Source organism: Misgurnus anguillicaudatus, chromosome 10 (assembly GCF_027580225.2).
Source record: "Misgurnus anguillicaudatus chromosome 10, ASM2758022v2, whole genome shotgun sequence".
In the NCBI taxonomy this organism is placed as follows: domain Eukaryota; kingdom Metazoa; phylum Chordata; class Actinopteri; order Cypriniformes; family Cobitidae; genus Misgurnus; species Misgurnus anguillicaudatus.
This window is the reverse complement of record NC_073346.2, coordinates 41,697,263-41,720,000: the sequence shown is the minus strand read 5'-3', so window position 1 is coordinate 41,720,000 and position 22,738 is coordinate 41,697,263. Positions and strand designations below refer to the sequence as shown.

Sequence of the window (22,738 nt, the reverse complement as noted above, 5' to 3'; positions counted from 1 at the left end):
GTTTATATGTTATATGTGATGTTTTTAACAAAGCATTTATCACTCAATATCATTGCCAGGCACCGATTTGGGTAGGGACTCTAGGACACGTCCCTACCATACAGCTCCCTACCAATATTCAGGGAACACTGAATGTCACTAGCAATAATTTCAACCAAACAATTGGTCTTCATTTATTTATAACAACTGACATCCATTAGTTTCTTGTGTTTTTTACTTATTACTTATTTTATTTAACATGAATTCATTCAGGAATCAATCACTAAACGAGATTAAAACTCTTTTACAATGGCGTTCTGTATAAATAGCCCTATTTGTTGTACAAAAATGGTCAACAGATCTCCATCTCTGCAATGAGTACCGCCTCTTTAACTCACATCGCTAATATGATTGGATTTGCCTTTCTTTAGTCATACACCCCTAACCTATATCACTTTATGATTGGTTTTGTCTTTACTCGCTAAATGTGTGATGTAGGCTGTTTTCGCTTATCGCCAAAGCTCAGCCTGAACTATAGGCCTGAAGAAGACGTGACGTGAATGATTATGCAGGCAGACTACTGGTACAGTAAGTGAGTGAGGAAGAAAGCATTCTTATATTAACAGTTTTATGCACAAAATATGGGACACATTGTTTCACATAATGCATAATTTAACTACATACAGTAGTTACGTTTTTTTTTGTGATGGGTGCACAATAAATATAATGTGTGTTATATTATTTTCTGCTGGCGCAGACTGGGAGCAAAATCTGATGGTTCAGTATTTCACTTGCCCAGTCAGAATTTTTACTGGCATCAAAAAAAATAAAATAGGCCTACTCTATATATTTGTTGTTATTGACATGTGTAATCTTAATAAATATGACACCTAAGGTTAATATAATGAAATTATTTATGTCCCCACCAAAGTGACAAAATCAAAATTTAACCCTTGAACATTACTGAGTATTTTCTTCATAGAACTGTAGTTAAGTAAAAATTACTGTGGCCGACAGGGGCCACTACAAAGAAAGGAGACACATGCAAATAGAAAAAACATCAAATCAAGAAAACATCTTCATCAGTTTGACAACACATGCACTGCAGATACTCACAACACAAACAAATACAAAAATATATTGCAAATCCTAACAACACAAACTAATAGAGAAAAACTAAACAAAGCAGAACAAATGACAACAGAAGTGTTTCCGGGGATTGCAAAAAGTGATGCACCGGTCTGGGAAATGGTTAGGGCCATTTCTCAATCTGGAGGGGGCATACGTCATCAAGCCTGATTTATTTAAGTTAACTGAGCATTACATTCACAAGTCATAAGCATATTACAACAATTTACAATTAACTAAGAATAATAGTCAAGTTTATAATTGTTAATATTCTGAAATAAATGAAATTGATGAAGTATGCAGCCTGCAAATGCGACCTCAGGAGGCTGCAGCCTTCGGATTATCATTCTTCTGTGGAGTTTACGTTCAGATAAAAAGTGTCAGCTTTATGCAAACTCCACGGATGAATGATAAGTGAACTGAAAACAGCCGTTTTTTTAAATGGAAGGCTGCATCCTCCGGAGGTCGCATTTGGCTGCATACTTCATCATTTATTTCAGTTAACCGAGCATTATAGTCCAGGAGGGTTAGACAGTCTTCAACTCTTTCCCCATCATTTTTTCAATTTGTACTCTTACCCAACTTATAAAACCTGGAAGTATTCCCTAAGGGCAAACAGTTCAAACTCTGTGTATGTTTTGAGGATCGCTCTGAATCTGATTTCTATCAAAAGTCATTCACAAAAATGCAAATATTTCAGGTTTTTGCTCAAAAATGAAAAAAAAAGCCATATTTGAGAGGTGATGAAAGAACAAATAATAGGATGAAACAGGTTTTTTGTTTGAAAGCAGAGAGTCTGTTCTTTCATTTGATATATCGTATGTTTATATATTTAACCCATTCCCCACCAGACTTTTTTTAAAAGTTGCCAGCCAGCATTTTGTGTGATTTTTACAAAAGTTTTATAAAATGCCTTCCAGGAAAAAGTTTCATCCTATCTTCACTTGTTCTCTTTTTATAATTATGAGTAGGTTTCTTTAAAATTTTGAAATAATTACATTTTTGTAAAAGGAATTTAGTTAGAGATCAGATTCAGAACGATGATCAAAACATACACAGAGTTTAAAATTAATTGAATTAGTTTTGCTTCAGTTTTTTTTAGAAATTTCCCAGACCGGTGCATGACTTTTGTGACCCCCCTGAAACACTTTCGTTGTCGTTTATTCTGTCTGCAGTGCGTTTCTGTATTTGTTTGTGTTGTGAGATTTTGCAATGCATTTTTGTATTTGTTTGTGTTGTGAGTATCTGCAGCGAACTTAGCAGTTATGTGTCTAAACTGCTGTAGCATCTATTTACATATATATCTATGGCTGAGGTGGTGCAAATAAGTGGAGGTGGGACTAATTTGCATATTCATAGATCCATGTATACTGAAGCAATGGTGTAGAGATACATTCAAGCTGTTTTAAACAAAGAAATTACTGTCACAGGTAAACCTTTAATATCTATGGTGTTATAATGCTCAAAGATGCGTTTTAACTGATAAAACGATCAAACCCCCCCCACACACACACACATACACACACATAATCTGATGGCACTAACCTGGAGGTGAGTGTTGTGGATCTACAGTGGAGTGTTGTTGTGCAGGGGCTGAGTTATAAACAGTAACCTTACAAAGTACTCCTGTTATAGACACACACACACACACAAACACACACACACACAAACACACACACACACACACACACACACACAAATATTCACTTTACAGTACGTGACAAAGCATATTTTATTCTACAAAACATTTACAGTAGTTACAACTTTATTCATTTCATACAAAACTCATACAATAATGTGACATGTGCAATATTTAAAATTCTAGAAACAACTCAAATATACAATAATAAAATAAACGGAGTTCTGCTGGGTTAAAACACCCTGGGGCCAGATTTACTAAATCGGGCAAATTAGCACAAGAGCACAACTCCAAAAAAGCACTGATGGGAGTGGTAATATCTGCAGGTTATTTAGTAAAAAAAGTGCAAACTTAATAACGCAGGCACAACAGCTTATTTTCATAATGATCAACACAATCTACTAAGAGCAGCGCAAATTAGTTCAGGGTTACAAATAAGCCGAGCTGATGAGGTGCAGGTGATCTACAAACACCTGATGAGCTTGAGTTCAGCACCACAGACATCACAGCTAACAAAGCCAAAAGGACACTGAAGAGAACTGGAGGACAAAAAGATGAAGGTTTACAAGATGTTTTAAACACCTGTTATTGTGTGACAGTGACTCCTCTTTTATTTCCTCTAGCAAATAAAAAATAACATGACTTGGCAAGCAATATTTTTGAATAATCTGTTCCTCTGACATTACGAATAAACTGAAACTAGAGATCGATCGATATATCTGTTTCTCAATATTTTCCCTGATATTTAAGCATTTTCCCATTATCGGATATTGGTTTGACCGATAAACGCTGGCATAAACGCTGGCCTCTGCTATCAGCAACAATTGCAGCCATTTCAAGCACAAAATGATTTAAGACGGCGTTAAATAATGGCGCATGTAAGCCAGTTGAATTCAACAATCATCAGAAAATCAAATCTTCATTAATTCACCTCCACCTTTGACTGATTGTCAAACATTTATGAGGTTCAGTTCAGATGCTTGAGTTCAGAGGTCAACAGCTCATATATCTGTAACTGCTGAAGGGTCTGAAGAACTTATGATGTAGTGCAGCAGAGAGAGACAGACGACGCTCCGGTTCATATTCAAAGAAACCCTCCAATAAATCAAAGAACTGATGATGATCTTCTGAATCACACAACACACACCTCTGACAAACACACACACACACACACACACACACACACACACACACACACACACACACACAGAGACAGAAAGAAAGAGAGACACAGAAGTGAGACAGACTCTGTTGTTTCGTGTGTATGTGAGTGTGCGTGTTAGTGTGTGTGTGTGTGTGTGTGTGTGTGTGTGTGTGTGTGTGTGTGTGTGTGTGTGTGTGTGTGTGTGTGTGTGTGTGTGTGTGTGTGTGTGTGTGTGTGTACTCACTCTGAGGGGTCTGCAGTTTTCTCTCACATAACGTGCAGCTGATGTATCATCACTCCAGTGTAATCGACCTCTATTAAAGTATTTCTGCATCCTGAGGTCAAAGGTCAAGATCAAACTTACACTGACATCAATCAATCAATCACTCAAATCAATCAATCAATGTTCAGAGTGTTTACTGACCTTGTTTTCTGAATCATTCTAGAAGGAATTGGTCCGTGTACTCTCTCCATCATTGCCAGATGCTCTCTGTTATCATGAGTCTAAACACACACACGCGCGCACACACACACGTACACACACACACACACACACATGGGTGAAACATAAACAGATTGTATTATATTATACTGCAACTAATTAATCATTAACTACAGAATTATGCAGCTAACAGTTGTCCTGCAAGAGACACAGTCACATCATCATCATCATCATCATCATCATCATCCTCATCATCAGCACATAATCCTGAGAGTGACAGGAGAACAGAACAGATAAGAGACACACCTGAAAGAGTGGATATCCACTGTAGTATTCAAACAGAATACAGCCGATACTCCAGACATCACACGGCTGACTCCAGCCCAGCTCTGCACACACACACGCACACACACACACACACACAGCAAGAGAAGACAAACTGCATCTCATATAAATGTTGGTTTTCAATATGAAAATATTTTCTATGCACAACATCTAAAGTCTCAAACAAACCTGCTGACATCAGACAATATAAAACAACATTTATGAGCTTTTCACTTCACTTACAGAAGGACTGAAAAATATACAGAAATATTGTAAATGTGGATATCAGAGGGGTTTGAAATAACTAAATGATTTTAATACTTCAAAAAGTTTAGGGTTGATACAGATCAAAGAAACACTGCTGAGACAAAGAATAAATGAGAAAAGTTGCTTATACATTTTTGGAAATTTTAAGGAAAAACATTAATAATTTAATATTTTTATGTTACAAAATTAAAGCATTATCATATCACACATCGCATTTTTAACCAGGTTACACACTGCACTTTTCTTCAATATGCATTCCAGATTTCCAGTATGCACACATTGACTATATTATATTTGTGTAGTAAATATTTGTTATATTTATTTATCAACTAAACCTGTATAAATAAACACACACACACAGATCTTCTCTTACCCAAAATGACCTCTGGTGCTCTGTAATGTCGGGTGGAAACAACAGTGCTGTGATGCTCGTGGTCAAACGTGGCACTGCCAAAATCCACCACCCTCACATCAGTGTTCCTGACACATCGCTCATCTCTCTTCTGAAACACACACAAATGAGTTTCTCATACGCTTATATTGTTGTGGGTAAGTATGAGCACAATATTATGTTAAGTCAAACACTTCAGACAGATTGACTACACTGAATGTGAGAACATGACTGCAACATTACAAATGTGTTTGAAGTAGTTGGCAAAACGTCTAAATGCTAATTGTTATAGAAATATGAAAATTAGGCCAAAATTGACTGGCCTTAATGCCATCCTATAGGTGTAGATAACTTCCTTTCTTTGGCAGGACACATTTAAATAATATCCTTCCAGCTTTGTAATGTCATTGAATAATGGCTGATTTTCAAAGTCCATCCATCCTCAAAAAAGATATTTTGACTGCAGGTGATTTATTATTAAAGATGTCTTCTGAAGCGAAATGAGAGGAAAGAATTCCTGTATTTAGATATCAATACATCACGTTTCAAAATTAATGAATGCATCTAGATGTAAAATGGCAGCACACCGGCATCATGTTGGTTTGTAAGATGCTCACTGGTTCTTGTGTGTCTTGTGACTGACTGCGTACTTCCTCACGACACATATGACGACTAATCACGAGAGACACGACAACCAACAAACCACAGTAAAACCGGCATGCTACCATTTTTGATCCAGATATGTTGACATTCACAGCCAGTATTTAATGGCATTAGAGAGCTGGGAAGAGTCAGGATATGATTTAATATAACTCCAAGGGCCCTATCTTGCACCCAGCGCAATTGACTTTGTCAGTGACGCATGTATCATTCATATTTTGCACCGGCACACAGCGGGCTTTTCCCTCCACAGACGCACGTCAGCAATCTAGGGAATGAACTTGCGCTCCCTGGGCGGTGCAGCGCAAAAAAGGAGGCATGTTCCGGCGCAAACCATCCCTGATGCTATTTTGCAGTTTCAAAAAACAATTGCACCACTGACCAAAAAAAACTAGTCTAAAGTCAGTGGCGCGTTGCGCGTAGTTCATTATGCTATTTTAAGGGCGCATGCTTGACCATAATGTATAGCGTGCACAACGCGCATTGCTTATCTAATCTACACAGATGCAACAGTTATTTTTGCAAATCATAAATTGTTACAATAAAAAATATTAACACATGAGATAAGGGAAATCATTGTGTATAGTTTTTATTGATTCTGTGGCTGCATTAAAAAATTATCATGCAAATAAAGATTAAAATATTAAGTTTGTTGTGTGGCTGTATTATGTTTATTTTATGTAAATAATAATTTAAATGTTTTCATAAGAAACCTTAATGTATATGAACTTGATTTGTAAGTGTACTTTGGGGTTGGACTGCTTGCGTTTCTTGGTTTTCAGCGGTGAGGGTGGACGCAGCGATGTCCTCTGCTGGCGTCAGGTCCTGAGTAGAGGCAGATCCACCTCCCGTTACATGGCGTGCCTGATTTATGCTGGCAAGCTTGGGATTCCACCGTCTCCTGACATCATTGTAGCGCTTGGCACAACGATGGGGATGCCAGCTGATGAGACAATTGTGTCTATTTCCTCTCACGCCTGTTTAACCGACGCTGATTTAGGCGGGTTTCTTCCATCCCCTTACAAAACAACTTCTCTGTCTTTGACTGCTCTTACAAGAATGTCAGTCGTCTCGGCTGTGAACCGCTCCAGGTGTGCGCCTGGTAAATCCGTCATAATAATAGCAACCCGCAATGGAACTTGTGCCCTTGCATTTAAAGGGAATGTTGGATGACATTCTGATTTAATTGACGTTACGCCCAAACCACACCTATGAATAATGAACCTACTTCAGACCAACACCTTATTGATTTGCACCTGGCGCAAGAGTTATTTCTCCCGCCGGGAAAATAGCAACAGCGCCCAAGATCCGCCCACAAAGTCACTTGCGCTTCGCACTTGCATTTCAGATCGTTAAAATAGGGCCCCAAATGTGTTTGTCTGAAAGAAAGTCTATTTTTTCAACAGCAATGACCAGGTAGGCAGCTGACCAATAAACTGCAATCATCTGACCTTCTTTAAGTTATATGTAACCGTGTATTCAGGATCCACGAACAAGATGTTCTCAGGTTTGAGGTCCGTGTGCGTCAGCTTGTTGTTGTGAAGAACTAAAAAAACAAAACAACCAAAAGATAATCACGCCACATGTGATCACAGCAGGGGACGCAGACAGACACAGTATTGATGAAATCATGCGACGCTGCAGTAAAGACACACGTGTGCTCACAGTTGACGGCGATGCAGATCTGATAGGCCATGTGTCTGACCTGACTGATGGTGTACGGCTCGTAATGATTCTGCTTCATGAAGTCAAACGTGCTGACGGCCAGCAACTCAAAACTGATGCACGTGTGGCCGTGATAGTCGAACCAGTCGAACATCTGCACACACAGACTGACAGACAAACAGACACACAACAATGATCTTGAGCATGCTGTGATGACTACAGGACTATATTCTAGAAAACTACAGGGTCACTTATGTATTTCAATAGAAAGAAGACATAACACACGTGTCAATGTGTCAGGATGTAAATCTGAAGCACACTAGTCATAATAATATAAAAACAAACTTCACTAACACTGACACATACGTTTTATGATCGGGATCTTTCCGTTTGATCTTCTCCAGAACATTGATCTCCAGACGAGCAGCTTCTCTGTATTTCTCCACATTCTTAATGATCTTCAGAGCGATGTGAGATCCTCCCCTACAACACACAGCATAAGAACACAAACAAACACCTGAGACCATCACAAATAAACATACGAATACCAATAAAAGCGTGTGTCTGTGTGTTAGATTAACCTCTGATGGTCTATACACTCCACCACTTTCCCAAACGTTCCCTCTCCAAGTGTTTCCAAAATCTCATCTGAACACAAAAACAGAGAAAGCATCCTAAATCTCTGCAGGGTAAAGAAGTGTAGTACACATAGTGTGAAGCACACATAGTGTGTAGTACAGTATAGTGTGTAGTATGTCCAGTACAGTGTGTATTATTTATAATGTGTAGTATGTATAGTGTGTAGTACAGTATAGTGTGTAGTATGTATATTGTGTAGTACAGTATGCAGAGAGACACACATCTGTCCAGCAGCACATCACCCGGCCGATATATCAGATGACTCTCCTCATCGTCTTTAACAGCCCACGACCTCACACGACTGTTACATCTCTAAACAGACAAACACAAATTATAATGCACACCTGCGGTGTAAGGCATTACCACCTTGGGTGTGTGCATTATTTTCTTATAATTAAATGGCCCGTACTAGTACTAACATCTCCGGTACTAACATCTACAGCTCTCATCTAGTCTGTTCTTCACTAGAGCTTCTGTAAATCCCTCAAGAGCTTTTCATTTTATTGTATGTCATTAAATTAACATTGCTTTATTACACTTACAGAATGTTTACTGAAAACAAGTCTGTAGACAAAGTAAAGCTACACAGTGAAGTACCAACAGACAGACAGCGTGAAGTACTTACAGGCAGACACACACAGTGAAGTACTTACAGTCAGACAGTCAGACAGACAGACAGACAGACAGACAGCGTGAAGTACAGACAGACAGACAGACAGACAGCATGAAGTACTTACAGACAGACAGACAGACAGAAAGAGTGAAATACTTACAGACAGATAGACAGACAGTGTGAAGTACTTACAGACAGACAGACAGACAGAGTGAAGTACTTACAGACAGACAGACAGACAGACAGACAGACAGACAGAGTGAAGTACTTACAAACAGATAGACAGACAGCGTGAAGTACTTACAGACAGAAAGACAGAGTGAAGTACTTACAGACAGACAGACAGACAGACAGACAGACAGACAGACAGAGTGAAGTACTTACAGAAAGATAGACAGAGTGAAGTACTTACAGACAGACAGACAGACAGAGTGAAGTACTTACAGACAGACAGACAGAGTGAAGTACTTACAGACAGACAGACAGAGTGAAGTACTTACAGACAGACAGACAGACAGACAGAGTGAAGTACTTACAGACAGACAGACAGACAGACAGGCAGACAGACAGATAGACAGAGTGAAGTACTTACAGACAGACAGACAGACAGACAGACAGACAGACAGACAGACAGACAGATACAGTGAAGTACTTACAGACAGACAGACAGACAGAGTGAAGTACTTATAGACAGACAGACAGACAGACAGAGTGAAGTACTTATAGACAGACAGATACAGTGAAGTACTTACAGACAGACAGACAGATACAGTGAAGTACTTATAGACAGACAGATACAGTGAAGTACTTACAGACAGACAGACAGACAGACAGACAGACAGACAGACAGATACAGTGAAGTACTTACAGACAGACAGACAGGCAGACAGAGTGAAGTACTTATAGACAGACAGACAGACAGACAGACAGACAGACAGACAGACAGACAGACAGACAGACAGACAGAGTGAAGTACTTATAGACAGACAGACAGACAGACAGACAGACAGACAGACAGACAGACAGACAGACAGACAGACAGACAGAGTGAAGTACTTATAGACAGACAGATACAGTGAAGTACTTACAGACAGACAGAGGCAGAAACAATCCAGTATGTTCTTAAACACAGAGTGTAACTCAGTTTTACCCATCATTACTACAGTAAAACACTCACATTAACTGCAGAGAGAGAAAGTGTGAGTGAGTGAGTGTGAAAGAGAGAGGGAGAGAGATTAGACCCAAGCTAATTATAAACCCTCCTCACGAGCCCCTTGGGAACGTCCTGAAACACCAATGAGACACCCATCAAAACGTCTGAAGAGCCAAGACGGAGATTTCATTACACACACACACACACACACACACACACACACACACACACACACACGTCATTACCCTAAAAACAAACAAACAAACTAACACACAAACATCATTAACCCTAAAAACAAACAAACAAACATTCACGTATACACACACAAACTTGTGTCCTTAACCCGTTGTAAATGGTGAGTGTTTGTGACAGAACTGTAAAGTCAAATAATAACCAGCAGTAACAGCTAAGAAGAAGATCAGAAGAATCTGTCAGTGTGTGTAGATGAATGAATGAAAGTGATATTCAGAAATTAATCTGCATGTGATGATGTTCAAACTTATGAACTAATGTCAACTCTTTCTGACAAAACATTAAGACGTCTCCAGTCACTAATATGAGCTTACACATGTCAAGTAAAAGTCAGTGTGTTAAAAGTAGGGTTGCAAAGGGATGGAAACTTTCCATATGGAAACTTAATCTGGGGAATTGTGAAAATATTTCAAATTGGAAACACAATGGAAATATTTTGGAAATAATTTGAAATTTATATAAACTATAGCATATACCAACATAAATAAAAAGCAGACAGGCATGAAAGGTAATACAGATTTTAAAGAATCCTGATACTTACGCTCATTAAGCTATTGATTTATAAAATTGATGTAATTTACATGAATAAAGATGGACATTTTCTTCAGATGTGACTGAAGAATGTGCGGGTGGGGGGGGGGGGGGGGGGTTCAACTGAAACTGCATTAAAGGAACAGTATGTAGGAAACTTGTGGATAAAACTGGTACTGCAATCACACAACTGGTGGCCAATACACAACATGACAACATAAACATCAGTTGAGGGCTGCAACTCCACTTTTTAAATGACAATATCCTGCCTGGACCACTGTTGTCAGTGATATAAGTACTTGAAATGAAAATGATTTCTTAATGTGTAGTGACATATCAGGGCCATTTTATGTTTAATTTATATAAATTTCGTACATACTGTTCCTTTAAATCTTGTTGTTTTAAGCAAAATTATGCTGCAGGGTTTTTTTTACTACATCGTCAAATACAATGTTATAGGCAGCATTTTTTTCAAATTCCCAGTTTATTCCCATGGCAAGTTTCCAGCCTTGAATATTCCTGGAGTTTTGCAGCCCTGATGAGATGAAAATCATAACCTAAACAGTGTACAGTGATTACTTTATCATTAATGTAATAGATCAGAATAGGTTTGATGGTGTGTTTAACCCATGTTTAATGGTGGAAATAAAAACCTGGTGGATGACAAAACTTAAAGTGACACCATGTAATTTTTCAACCTTCATAATACATTTTCAAGACCCTTGTGATAGTAACGTTACATCGACTTTAAATAGGTTGAATGACATGTCTACCATAGCCTGACGGGGTCTGTATCACTTTTACTCGTATTTTAAAACTTAGGGTTTGTGGTAGTAACCAGAGCACAAAAAAAACTACAAAATTCGACTGCTTTACGGCATACGTCACTTCCTCCACACAATTTATTTTTAACGTGAATTTTGCTGGAGGCTTACTTAAGGAGTGTAGAGAGCAGTTTCTATTATGTGACTCTGTGGCACAGTCTTTAGTATCACGGACCTATGACACGGGCGACCCGGGTTCGATTCACCTTTAAGGCAATTTTTTATATAAACTGTTGATTCATACATAAATGCGATGTTCTTTATAAATTACGGCGATTATATTGCATATAGTTCCCTGTATTCAGATGCTGTGTTCACGTATTTACCTTTCTTTTTACTGTGTCTATGATATTTACATTGCAATCCAGGATGCTATAGCACTCAAACTTGCTCACAGTGTAAAACCAAACCCTATTCATTCACCAATCAGATCCGAGCGTTTCTCTCTTCTCTCTTCCTCATTTGCTGCGTTCTGCTGTCACTCGCGTGACGTATTACAAAGCGGCAGACCTAAACGCATCGGTTTACTTGGATTTGGAACGATTTTCACACAAAAAAGAGGAATAACGAGCGCCATTGCGGAAAAGCCTGGTGGCGAGGGAGAGAGAGAGGATGCAACAATATTTGTTTGGAAAAAGGCAAGGAAATACGTCTGGTCGTTTCTGAATTGGAAGGCTGCAGCCTCCGGAGGTCAAATATGGAGGCTGCACACGTCATCAAGCCTGGGTTATTAAGGTAAACTGAGCATTACATTCGCAAGTCATAAGCATACTGCAACAATTTACGATTAACTAGGTATAATAGTCAACTTTGTAATTGTTAATATTGTGAAATAAGACAGTCTTGATGACGTATTAGAAATACGACATCCGGAGGCTGCAACCTTCAGATTGAGAAATGGCTTCTGCCACGACGAGTTCCTCATCAGAAAGTTGTAACATGACTGCGTTTCTCCCTGTTGTCTCAAAATGTTGATCGTTTAGCATTTTAAATGTTTAGTTTTTAGTTTAGTTTTAAGGTTGGCCAGTTCCTTTCCTTTGCGACAGTGCTGCGGCGCTTGTGGGCTCTAGGGGCGCTAGAAGTGAAAAATACGTGTCTAGCACCCCCTAGTGGCCAAAAGTTTCATGGTGTCCCTTTAAGAAAATTGTTATCTTTAGAGATGTCAATACTTCAATCTCGTCCTAAAATCCTATGCTGTCATTTTATTTGTTAATTCCATCATTTTCTTTAAATAACTTAATTATATTTAAAACTATTCAAGTGATATAATTTGTTCGAGGTATTTTTTCGCAAAGCCTGAATGTCCAGCTATCAAACAAAACATTGTGTCACGTCGGTGTTTTGTTTATTTGCTGGGGTTGAAATTTTTGTCAGGTTTTATATAAGTAACAGAAGTGTCAGAAATATTCGCATATTTACCGCTTTAGCATTAAAGCTGATGATGAGTTTAAGTTTACTGATGAACCGCCGCGTGCTCACCGCTGAGAAATGCTCGCGCACTACAGTGCTTCCGTCGGGGAGCGCGTCGCGCACTCGTCCTTTCTCCCGTTGTGACGCATCAAAGCGCGTGCACGACGCAACAAATGAAAATGATCCTTAAAAAGTAGCCAAACATTAAAATGACCAAAATGATTATTAGCTACGTAAGGAGCAATTGACGTCGGGCGGTTGAATTAAAAAAAAAAATCAAATAATTTAATGGACCAATTATCAATTATTCCACTATTATACCGCAGGTCTGTTGAATGCTTGATTCTGATTGGCTGAGAAATGTTCCATTAGTGTTGATTATTTTCTGTAAACCGCAAACACCTGACCTGTCAAATGTCTTCAAATAACCACCAAAGCAATGTCTGTGGTAACTGTGGTACTCCGGTCCTTTGAATTATTAGAAAATAATAATGCACAACACGCGCGTAACTCCGCATTACCACCTTAGATGTGCATTATTTTCTTATAATTCAACGGCCCGTCGTCAATTATTCCTTACATACCACGGTTACCACAGCTCCGATGGTTATTTGAAGACATTTTACAGGTCAGGTGTGCGGTTATTAAAAATAATGCATACCTGTGGAACATTTCTCAACCAATCAGAATAAAGAATTAAACAGCCCTGTGGTATAATATTTAAAAATGTAAACAAGAATGTAAAATCCGTCACACATATAGCCTACAACTCAGGTTAAATGAAATTTCCAGTGGTTTCGTCATTTAAAAAATAATAATACAAGATATTATAAAATAATTTCATTTTTTTTTAACAAAAGCAAACTAAGAATTATACAAAAAAAGATAGTGTCTTGATAATCATTTATAAACATATAAACGATTAATTAGAGAAGTTCAGTTATGAAGAATAATTTACTATTGAGTTACTGAAGAAGATTAAAATGCAATTTCTGCATAGACAAACATGTTAAGAGTCTCCGCTAACTGTTGAACATTAAAACATGTTAATGACCAAAACACATTCATGCTGTCACATTAATTCAACAATGGAAATCTACTATCTGTCTGCTAGTTATATTTCCTAATTAAACTAAGGCCTAGTCCTGGTTTAAGCTAATCCCTGTCCAGGAAACCACCCATTGTGCAAGATATTAATTAGTCATATGGTGTAGTTGCCAGTGTGGTTTTATTGTATTTACCCAACAACTAAAACAGATTACATCTTCATATAAAACATTTTCAATTTTCATTGTCATTGTATGAATTAAATGTAAGTTTAATTGAAATCCCCAAATATGCTAATCAAATGTCATTAATAGGAAAAAACTGTTTTTGTGTCATTCTCTACAACAACCAAGTGACTTTGTGCGACTCACCTGATCTAACTGTGTGACCCGACCCACATTTTGATAACCCCACAGAGTTATAGTTCAGGAAAATTAACTCATGGAGCAGACATCACAGTCAAGTACGTTTGATAAAGTTATTTCCATCTCTGATATCTACCTCAATCATCAAACTACAATTACAAAAACACTTTTTGTTTCATTAATATTCAAATGAAAATATTCATCAAAGTGACATGAGAAATAATAAAAGACTTTATTATTAACTTCATCCTTAGACAATCTTACATCAAAACTGTACAATTAAAAGCTTTAATTGAAATTAAATAAAACATTGATATTTATTCTTATTAGCATGAACTGTAGGCCAGACAACACACAAAATAATGTCATCAGGAGAAGTGTCATTTACAAACTTTTACAGATTCTCACAGCACGAAACACTATGTGTGTGTGTGTGTGTGTGTGTGTGTGTGTCTCTGTGTGTGTGTGTGTGTGTGTGTGTGCATTGGTAAGTCATTTTTCCTTTACCAAATCTTTGCATGTTCTTCTCCATTATAAACCCATTCACTCAATTATTTACATTTAGCATTGCCTGTGCACCCATCAGCTGAACTGAAGCACATAATGATAATAAACAGATCACATTATCACGATGCAATGATGAAAACAAAGAAAACTAAACAAACAAGGTAACAGTAGGCAGTAGTTTATGGGAAACACACCTTTAACTGTCTTCCGAATTTCAACATCAGTAAGAATAATAATAAAAAAAACGTCCACCTGACTGACATGTTGGCTTTCTTTCAAACCTGCGTCAGTACAAAAGAAGCGACCACACCCAGAGTCAGGACTCTCGCCGGGTAAACAGGTTGTGTGGCGGCATTAAACAGCACACTGCCCTTTACTTGAAGGATTCTTCACATTTCATCTGCGTGTGGAGGTTTGCCTGCGTCTGGCGCTGCATTTCCTGCACTTACAGGAGCAATAAAACTGACGGCAGGAACCTTTTCTTTGTTTTCTTTATTCACAGCGGTCTCGTTCTCCAGCATTGACCCCTGCGGTACTGATCCATCGTCTGTCACCTGCACAGTTTTTGATATCAGATCGTCCGTCGTGTCTGATTGTCTATGATCTCTGTCCAATGAGAGAGGGTCCAAAATCATCGGCTCATCTCCCCCCACGTCCTCCGCCAGTGGGAGAGAAGCGACATCATTCAGGATATTTCTGGACATCACTGCAGCAAGAGAAAAAAATAACAGCATTAAAACACACAGACTCCAGTTACTGACTTCATTTCCTTTTAGATAAAATTTCATTACAGAAGAAAACGTTCACGGTCAGTATAATTTGATTCAGTCTCACCGGCGGAAGGAGCGTAGCTGTCCTCTGCCGATCGCCATCTGAACGGACTATAACTTGGGAATATGATCAGACCCAAAGAAAAGATGATGATCTGTGAAGAGAAGACACACACACACACACACACACACACCCCTACCTTAAATTAATGCTGAAAAGAAAATATGTGTCTGATATTAAAGAGATCTGATCTGACCATGATGCACGTGCTCGTCTGCGCAGCTTTCGTGGCCGTTCGCTTGATCAAAGCCTGAAGTTTATTCAGCTGAGCGACCAGAGACCTGCCATCAAAAACACATCACTGATATTTACAGTACACTGACAGAAGATCAATAACATCAATCAAGAGCACAGATAAACTATGATATTACATATTATGATATTACAAGAACTGCTTCAAATGTTATTTACAACCACCAGAAGCTGAAAGATATGCTGAAGACACACCTAACAACTTAAGCTGAAACATTTTAAGATTGGACTCAACACACTTAACACTATGGGGCAGTATAATAGCTCATATAAACCCAGTTTTCTGACTTTACTTAAATGTATGTGAATTTTATTCCAACATTTGTTATTTTGATAAAAAACAAACCCAACAGAGTATTTCTACCTTGAACGGCCATAGCGGTTAAATTGACCATACACATTACAGGTGTTCTATCTCCTCAGTGCTTTTTGAAGATGTGCGACTGTTGCCTATGGTAACATCAAATTTGTTTTATTTGATAAAAGTCAAAATGTACTGAATAAAGACGGCTGTAATCATTTCCAAACTTCACATTTCATTTTTATCTAACACAATATTCTGCTTCAATCCATATTTGTTGTCATTTAGACCTTTTAAAACACCATTTTTACTGCGGTGAAGAACTTTGCTCTCTCGCTTGCCGGATGCAAATTGAGGAAACCAAATTGAGGCACGCTCTTAAATGCAGTGTGTAGCTTTTACACAATTATAGCACAAAAATATCAGATTATATTTGCTGAAATTAACCCATATTTTTATAAACGTGACCGTAGAGGCTTTAAGAAAGATGACATTGGGTCAGAATGGCCGCTATTGGCAGTTCTAGTAGTTCTAGTATTCTGGTAGTGTTAAAGACACTTTCATTTATGTTTCTTGCATAAATGATTTATATCTGTGATTGTAAACAAAGATTGAGCACAACTGTAAAATACTAGTCATGATCAGGCGTTATGATCAAATTACATTCCTACTCTGTGTGAAAATCATTAGGTGTGTCCCCAGCTTTAATCTCAACAAAATCATTGTAAAATCCAGATGTAAAACTGTGTCTCCTTAATGAAAGCAGCGTCTATCTCACTTACATGTTGTGTTTCTCCAGCTGCTCTACGGTTCTCTGTAACTCAGTGTTTTGAACTGAACACGCAGCCACCCTAACACACAAACACACACGTGTATATCAGATAAAAACACACACACATTAGATCCACTTAGATCTGAAAACACGAGGTCCAACCAGAGCGGGTTTGGGTCTAAAAGTTTCACATGTGCCTCGGACACGAGTCAGGTATAATAACAGCTGCATCGGGTCTCAAGTAAATTATAATGAATGTGTTTTTCACAGAACGAACTTTCTTGTGTGTGTGCATCAAGTCCTTTTCCAACCCCTCCTCTGTTTATCAAGAGCGTTTGTGACATCGTGTGGCTGGTGGTAGGTTAATTTTTTATAGAGACAGACCTGTCAATCAATTTTGGATGCACAATTTAGCCGTTACCTTGGTGTTGTCATCAGATAAGTAAGGAATAATTGACTCCGGGAGTGGCCGTGTCTCCTTTGTGTGCATTATATTTTAATAATTCAACTGCCCGGAGTCAATTATTTTGCTTACCACACCTCAAGACATCGATCAAATTATATATATTTAAAGGGAATCTTCCAGTTTTTGTACTTAAATCATTATTGTGAGTAGGACTATTTCTTCTGCATCTCATCCAACGCCTCTTTTGCTTGTTCCAAAACGTCATTTTAAAGCTGGCAATGGAGGCTTGAGCCGTTGATAGAATTTTAATGCAGTTATTAGAAAGAGAGCGAAAGCGACAGAGACACAGAGAGAGAGAGGGAGAAAGAGAGATTGAGAGAGAGAGAGACTGTGTGAATGAGGCTACCTCTGTGCATCTCTAAACAGTGCTGTCATTGCCTCAGAAAATCATCTGTCATGTTGTTTTTGTTAGTCCATTATTATAGTTAACTATGAGAAGTGATATGGAACTGTAATGCGGTCAAGAGAGCTGCCTGGAACTACGTTTTGCATTCTTTTCCCAGAAAATAATTGCACATCTCAGGACCTTCATCAGCCAATCAGATTCAAGCATTCAACGGACCCGTAGTATAAATGAAAATAAATTTAGCGTCAGGCCAAATTGGATGTGAGGCCACCGGGATTTCTTTCTGGTGCGTGCGGGCTGCAGACTGCGCACACGATGGTGCCGTTTACATTCAGGTCCATAAAGATTGGTGGGGTTGGACTCAGGTCTAATTTTCTCGGGTTTGTCTAGGGCCAGGTCCTGATTTATGCATGTCGGGTTAACTAAAAAGTGATTCGGGTCATTTTGGGTCGGGTACCTTTCTTTGGACCCGGAGAGACCTCTACGTTTAGTGACACAAAATGTAAGAGGTATTAATAATAACTGCTATAAGACGCCATCTCACCTGCTCTCCAGACCGTCTATATACTCTTTCCTCCTCCTCCGACTGTCCTGAGCAGACAGTTTGTTACGAATTTTTCTTCTTACTTTCTTCAGAATTCTTTCTTCAGCCTGTGAGATTTAAACAGTGTTTGTCAGTGCTGTATTCACTCACACACACACACAAACACACACAAACACACACAACCTTAGTTAGCGGCAGATTATTGGGCAGTGATATTCCCTCCTGATTCAGAAGCGTCTGTTCCTCGTCTGTCAGCTGAAGTTCAGGATAAACCTGAAGAGAAGTTCTGAATCAACAGCACGTCTTCAGGAGAACATTCTCAAGCTCGTACAACATACACAAACATACTGATCTGTCATTTGAAAAACACTACCAAAGAGCTGTACGAGTTGTGGGTTTGTTGCATGTCATCATCCTCCGTTTTGACAGGTGACACCAGCTCATTGACCACGCACGAATCTGACAACAACATCTGAGAGCTCCACTCGTCTGAAGAACCAATCAGACAAGATTATTACCCTTGCTCAACATAATCGGGCGGTTTCCCGGACAGGGATTTGACTAGTCCTAGACTCAAATAAATGTTAGAGCTGTCCAAACTGAAAACAATTTGCACTGACATATTTTTAAATACATCAGTGCCCTTTGTTTTACCTCAAAATGCACACCAGTAATGTTTTTAGTAAGGCATGTTTGTTAAAACTAATTATTTTTCCTATTTAAACTAAGCCCTAGTCCTGGCTGAAGCTAATCCCTGTCCAGGAAACTACGTCATCAAAAACATCTCCTGACTGGAGAACGGTCACACGGCTCCTTTGAGACTCACAGAGATCACCATACTCACCCAGCTCTATGGAGATCACGTCCATGCGCGGCTCGGTGATAACGGCACCCAGACTGCTGATGTCATAAACCACCTGATAAACAGCAGACGCCTCCTCATGGGAACACAGATCCTCAGACAGACTGATGTTGCTCTCTGATAAAGACTCCTGCACAGGTGCTGACGGGTAAACATCATTTGGATTTATGGCATTCAAAACCTCCTCAGATTCGCTGTCATTCAGACTCTGTAAGGCATTAAAGAGCAATGTTTAGGATCAAATAAAGATGTGCTATATAAGAGTTCAGTGAATCATTATTAGTTATATAAACACAGGACTCACGCAGTGTTGTTCACTGTTCCACACAGCGCGGTTCTCCAACCCAGAATACAGCAAACCTGAGCATGAATCATCCACAAACACGTGAGATCCTTCCAAGATCTCTCCTCCATCCTACAACACCAACAAAATATCATATTGAATTTACACAATTCTTCATATATATACACATATATACACATATATACACACACACACACTCACACACAAAGTACTGCAGTGTTTTACAGAAAGCATTCTGTGCATGACAGAACAGACTCATTATGATCTTATCATAAACTAAAATGCACATGCGTAGTTCTTCAAGAGAATCATCTTTGGAGGAACCATTCGCGAGGATGGTTTCTCTCACGGATAATTATCAAACTTCAGGCGCTGTGTAAAAAAAAAACTACCAAGTGCAGGCCTTTAAATACGTCCAATGTCTTTACAGTATGTGTGTGAATGCATTCATTAGCAGTGTGAATGAACCAAAAACAATCTTGAACACATTTTCCGTAATCTGTGTGTGAAAAGGGCTCGAATGAAATGGATTCAGAAGAGTGAAGTCAGCTCTAGTAGAATTTGTTTGCAGATGGCACATCATTTATGTGTATATTCTTCACCTCTGATGGGCTGTCAGTGTGTAATTGTTTTCAGAAGGCGGTCGTGGCCTAATGGTTTGAGAGTCGGACCTCAAGGTTGAAGGTTCAATCCTTAATGTTCTTAGGAAATGACTGAATCTGAAGTGAATGGCTGACCACTTCTGTGTGTTCACGCCTTTCAGTAGTCATAGAAAGATGGCGCCCCCACCCCGATGGCAGACATTTTTGTTCAATCCTCCTGAGAACGCTCCCTTTTAATGTTTACTTTATTTGTTATTTTAGTATTTATTCAACGAGAAACACATCACTCATAAGACTTGAAACTTGTGTGTCTCTGGATGAGTTAAAGATGCTGTATGTCATACTGACAGCTATTTGTTGAACTTGTTACCACCATCTACCAGGTTTGCCAGACACTTGACGAGTGCAATTGACAATTTACTAGCTAATTTATATGTTTGCAATGCTTTTATTGTTTGCCATTTAAAAACAGCTTGTTTGTTTTTTTTATAACTCAATCTGGTTTTCTCAATCTTTATAACTCATTTCGGTGGTGGTGTAATAAAATAATATATACTTCTTAACAAGAGGTCTTTTAGATGGATGCCTACTGTACTGTAGGGTTTTTTTTGGGAAGGGTGTAACCTCTTACAATCTCTGACCCAAATTGTTTGCTTGCTTTCATGACTTCTATATACGGTGCACATTGCAAACTAGCAACTGGGCTGTCAAGAGATAATCTACTGGGTAAATTGTCAGTGGGTGGGATCAGACGACCAAAACAAAAACAGACAAAGAATAAAAACCAGAATAACTGGCTATAGTATTTTTTGGAGAAACAGGTATGTGAACTTAGCATGTTTCATTAATATCAACGAACACATTATGTTGGGTTTATTTATTTTGCTTTAGTACAGTCATACTATTAAATACAGCTCCTTTAAATAAAGAGGTCACATTCTGAGTTAATGGGTTAACATACTTGGAAATCTTTCACCTTTGTCAAATTTGTGCCATATTAAATGAACAAAATAAAATGTGAATTTAACAAAATCACAAACAAGAAGGAAAATACATTAATACTGAGCAATCCATGGCAGGGTGTCTGATTTAAAATGCTTAAAACCAAACCTATATCTTTGTTCTGATTGGAAAATAATAAATGTAGGATTTTGGCACAATGACAACCAAACTAGTGTAATAAACAGAGTTTGCAACGCTGAAGTCTGTCACCACAGATAAAGGATTACAGAAATCACACAACACCAACATGCAGAAGAAACCGAGTGCAGACATATAATCATTAAATGACATTAAAGACGAATGTATCTGTCTGTCTGACACGAGCTGCTCGTGTTATTTTCCTACCGAATTTAACTTAACTTACTCTCTCGGTAGATGCGATGTTCCCGGACACGATATCGGCGTCTCGCATCCTTAACTCACGCGTGTTTGCTTTAAACTGTGATATTTAAACAAGATCACGGATTTTCCTCATCCAGACCCGGATCTTCTGGATTTATTAATTCACATCCGCGTTTGGCGTTTGGGCGGAGCTTATAAACGACACTGGCCAATAGCACACTGACTCTCCTTAAAGGGATAGTTCACCCCAAAATTAAAAATGTGTCATCATTTACATCATATTTTGAGTAACCAAACCATTCATGAGCCCCATTCACTTCCATAGTAGGATAAAAGAATACTATGGAAGTGAACTGGGCTCATGAATGATTTGGTTACAAACATTCCTTAAAATATCATTCATGTTCATCAGAATAAAGACATTTACAACAGGTTTGTAACAACATGATAATCAGAAAATGATGACAGAAATTTTATTTTTGGGTGAACTATCTCTTTAAATCGTGTAGGCTACCATGAATAAAAGTAATGATTTGCGTTATTTTTTTTAAATGTTCACTGTATATTTTATTTTTTACAACTTTTTTTTAGAATCTATATTTAGGATGTGTAAATTATGTTCTAGTCCAGTGGCTCCCAAACTTTTTCAGCGTGCGGCCCCCCTTGTGTACAGTGCATTTTGTCGCGGCCCCCCGAAAGAAGATTTATGACAAAAAAACAGTTTTAAAATGTAATATTTTAATGAAACAAAACATATAAATTATACCTAGTAATGCTGTTGGTTAGTTGGCTTATTATTTTTTAGGTTTAATTACACATTATTCATGATCAATTAATGTATTTTATAAAATGTCATAAAACTGGGGCCCCCCTGGCACCATCTCGCAGTCCCCCAGTTTGAGAACCACTGATCTAGACTACTGCAAAAACAGCATGTAGGGGGCGTGGTATTTGTTACTTTTCTTAAGAGACAGCTGCCTTAATATCTTAGGGTTGTTTAGAAAAATCGAATTTAGATGTCATTTTTGCTTACAAAACGCTTTCTCTGGATCACGAAAAAACATTCGCGGTTTGCGTTTTGTAGTTATCAAAAGTGCTTAATCTTCAGCAAGTCACAATAAAGTTTCCAAAAGT

At 38.3% G+C, this 22,738-nt stretch overlaps 3 protein-coding genes across 6 annotated transcripts in view; all 3 read right to left on the bottom strand.

Annotated features, from left to right (window-relative positions):
- Positions 1-974, bottom strand: part of cyp11c1 (cytochrome P450, family 11, subfamily C, polypeptide 1) — an 11,748-nt gene extending 10,774 nt beyond the window's left edge. Inside the window, exon 1 of the mRNA XM_073872657.1 lies at positions 1-974. This exon is cut by the window's left edge and continues 909 nt beyond it. The gene's annotated coding sequence lies outside the window, so the exon portion shown is untranslated.
- Positions 975-2,652: 1,678 nt separating this feature from the next.
- clk2b (CDC-like kinase 2b) lies at positions 2,653-10,206 on the bottom strand. Of its 4 annotated transcripts, none has more exons than XR_008645928.2 (12): positions 9,980-10,200; positions 8,500-8,590; positions 8,221-8,287; positions 8,006-8,122; positions 7,640-7,806; positions 7,426-7,520; positions 5,297-5,426; positions 4,639-4,721; positions 4,315-4,394; positions 4,135-4,225; positions 3,678-3,895; positions 2,653-2,733 (listed from the first exon to the last, which is right to left on the bottom strand). XR_008645928.2 is itself a non-coding variant. In XM_055211666.2 (11 exons), the coding sequence occupies exons 1-11, from the start codon at positions 10,046-10,048 to the stop codon at positions 3,740-3,742; spliced, it is 1,146 nt and encodes a 381-aa protein (XP_055067641.2). In that variant the 5' UTR covers positions 10,049-10,199; the 3' UTR covers positions 2,830-3,739. The 4 variants fall into 4 exon arrangements, 2 of the variants coding, with proteins under 2 accessions (XP_055067641.2, XP_055067642.2); XR_008645929.2 differs by lacking the exon at positions 2,653-2,733 and adding an exon at positions 2,830-3,285; XM_055211666.2 differs by lacking the exon at positions 2,653-2,733 and having other exon boundaries at positions 2,830-3,895; positions 9,980-10,199.
- Positions 10,207-15,239: 5,033 nt separating this feature from the next.
- Positions 15,240-21,791, bottom strand: creb3l4 (cAMP responsive element binding protein 3-like 4). Its single transcript, XM_055211665.2, has 10 exons — positions 21,627-21,791; positions 19,659-19,769; positions 19,337-19,562; positions 18,866-18,981; positions 18,676-18,765; positions 18,493-18,599; positions 17,147-17,215; positions 16,008-16,092; positions 15,815-15,905; positions 15,240-15,686 (listed from the first exon to the last, which is right to left on the bottom strand). The coding sequence occupies exons 1-10, from the start codon at positions 21,672-21,674 to the stop codon at positions 15,370-15,372; spliced, it is 1,260 nt and encodes a 419-aa protein (XP_055067640.1). The 5' UTR covers positions 21,675-21,791; the 3' UTR covers positions 15,240-15,369.
- Positions 21,792-22,738: the final 947 nt, after the last annotated feature.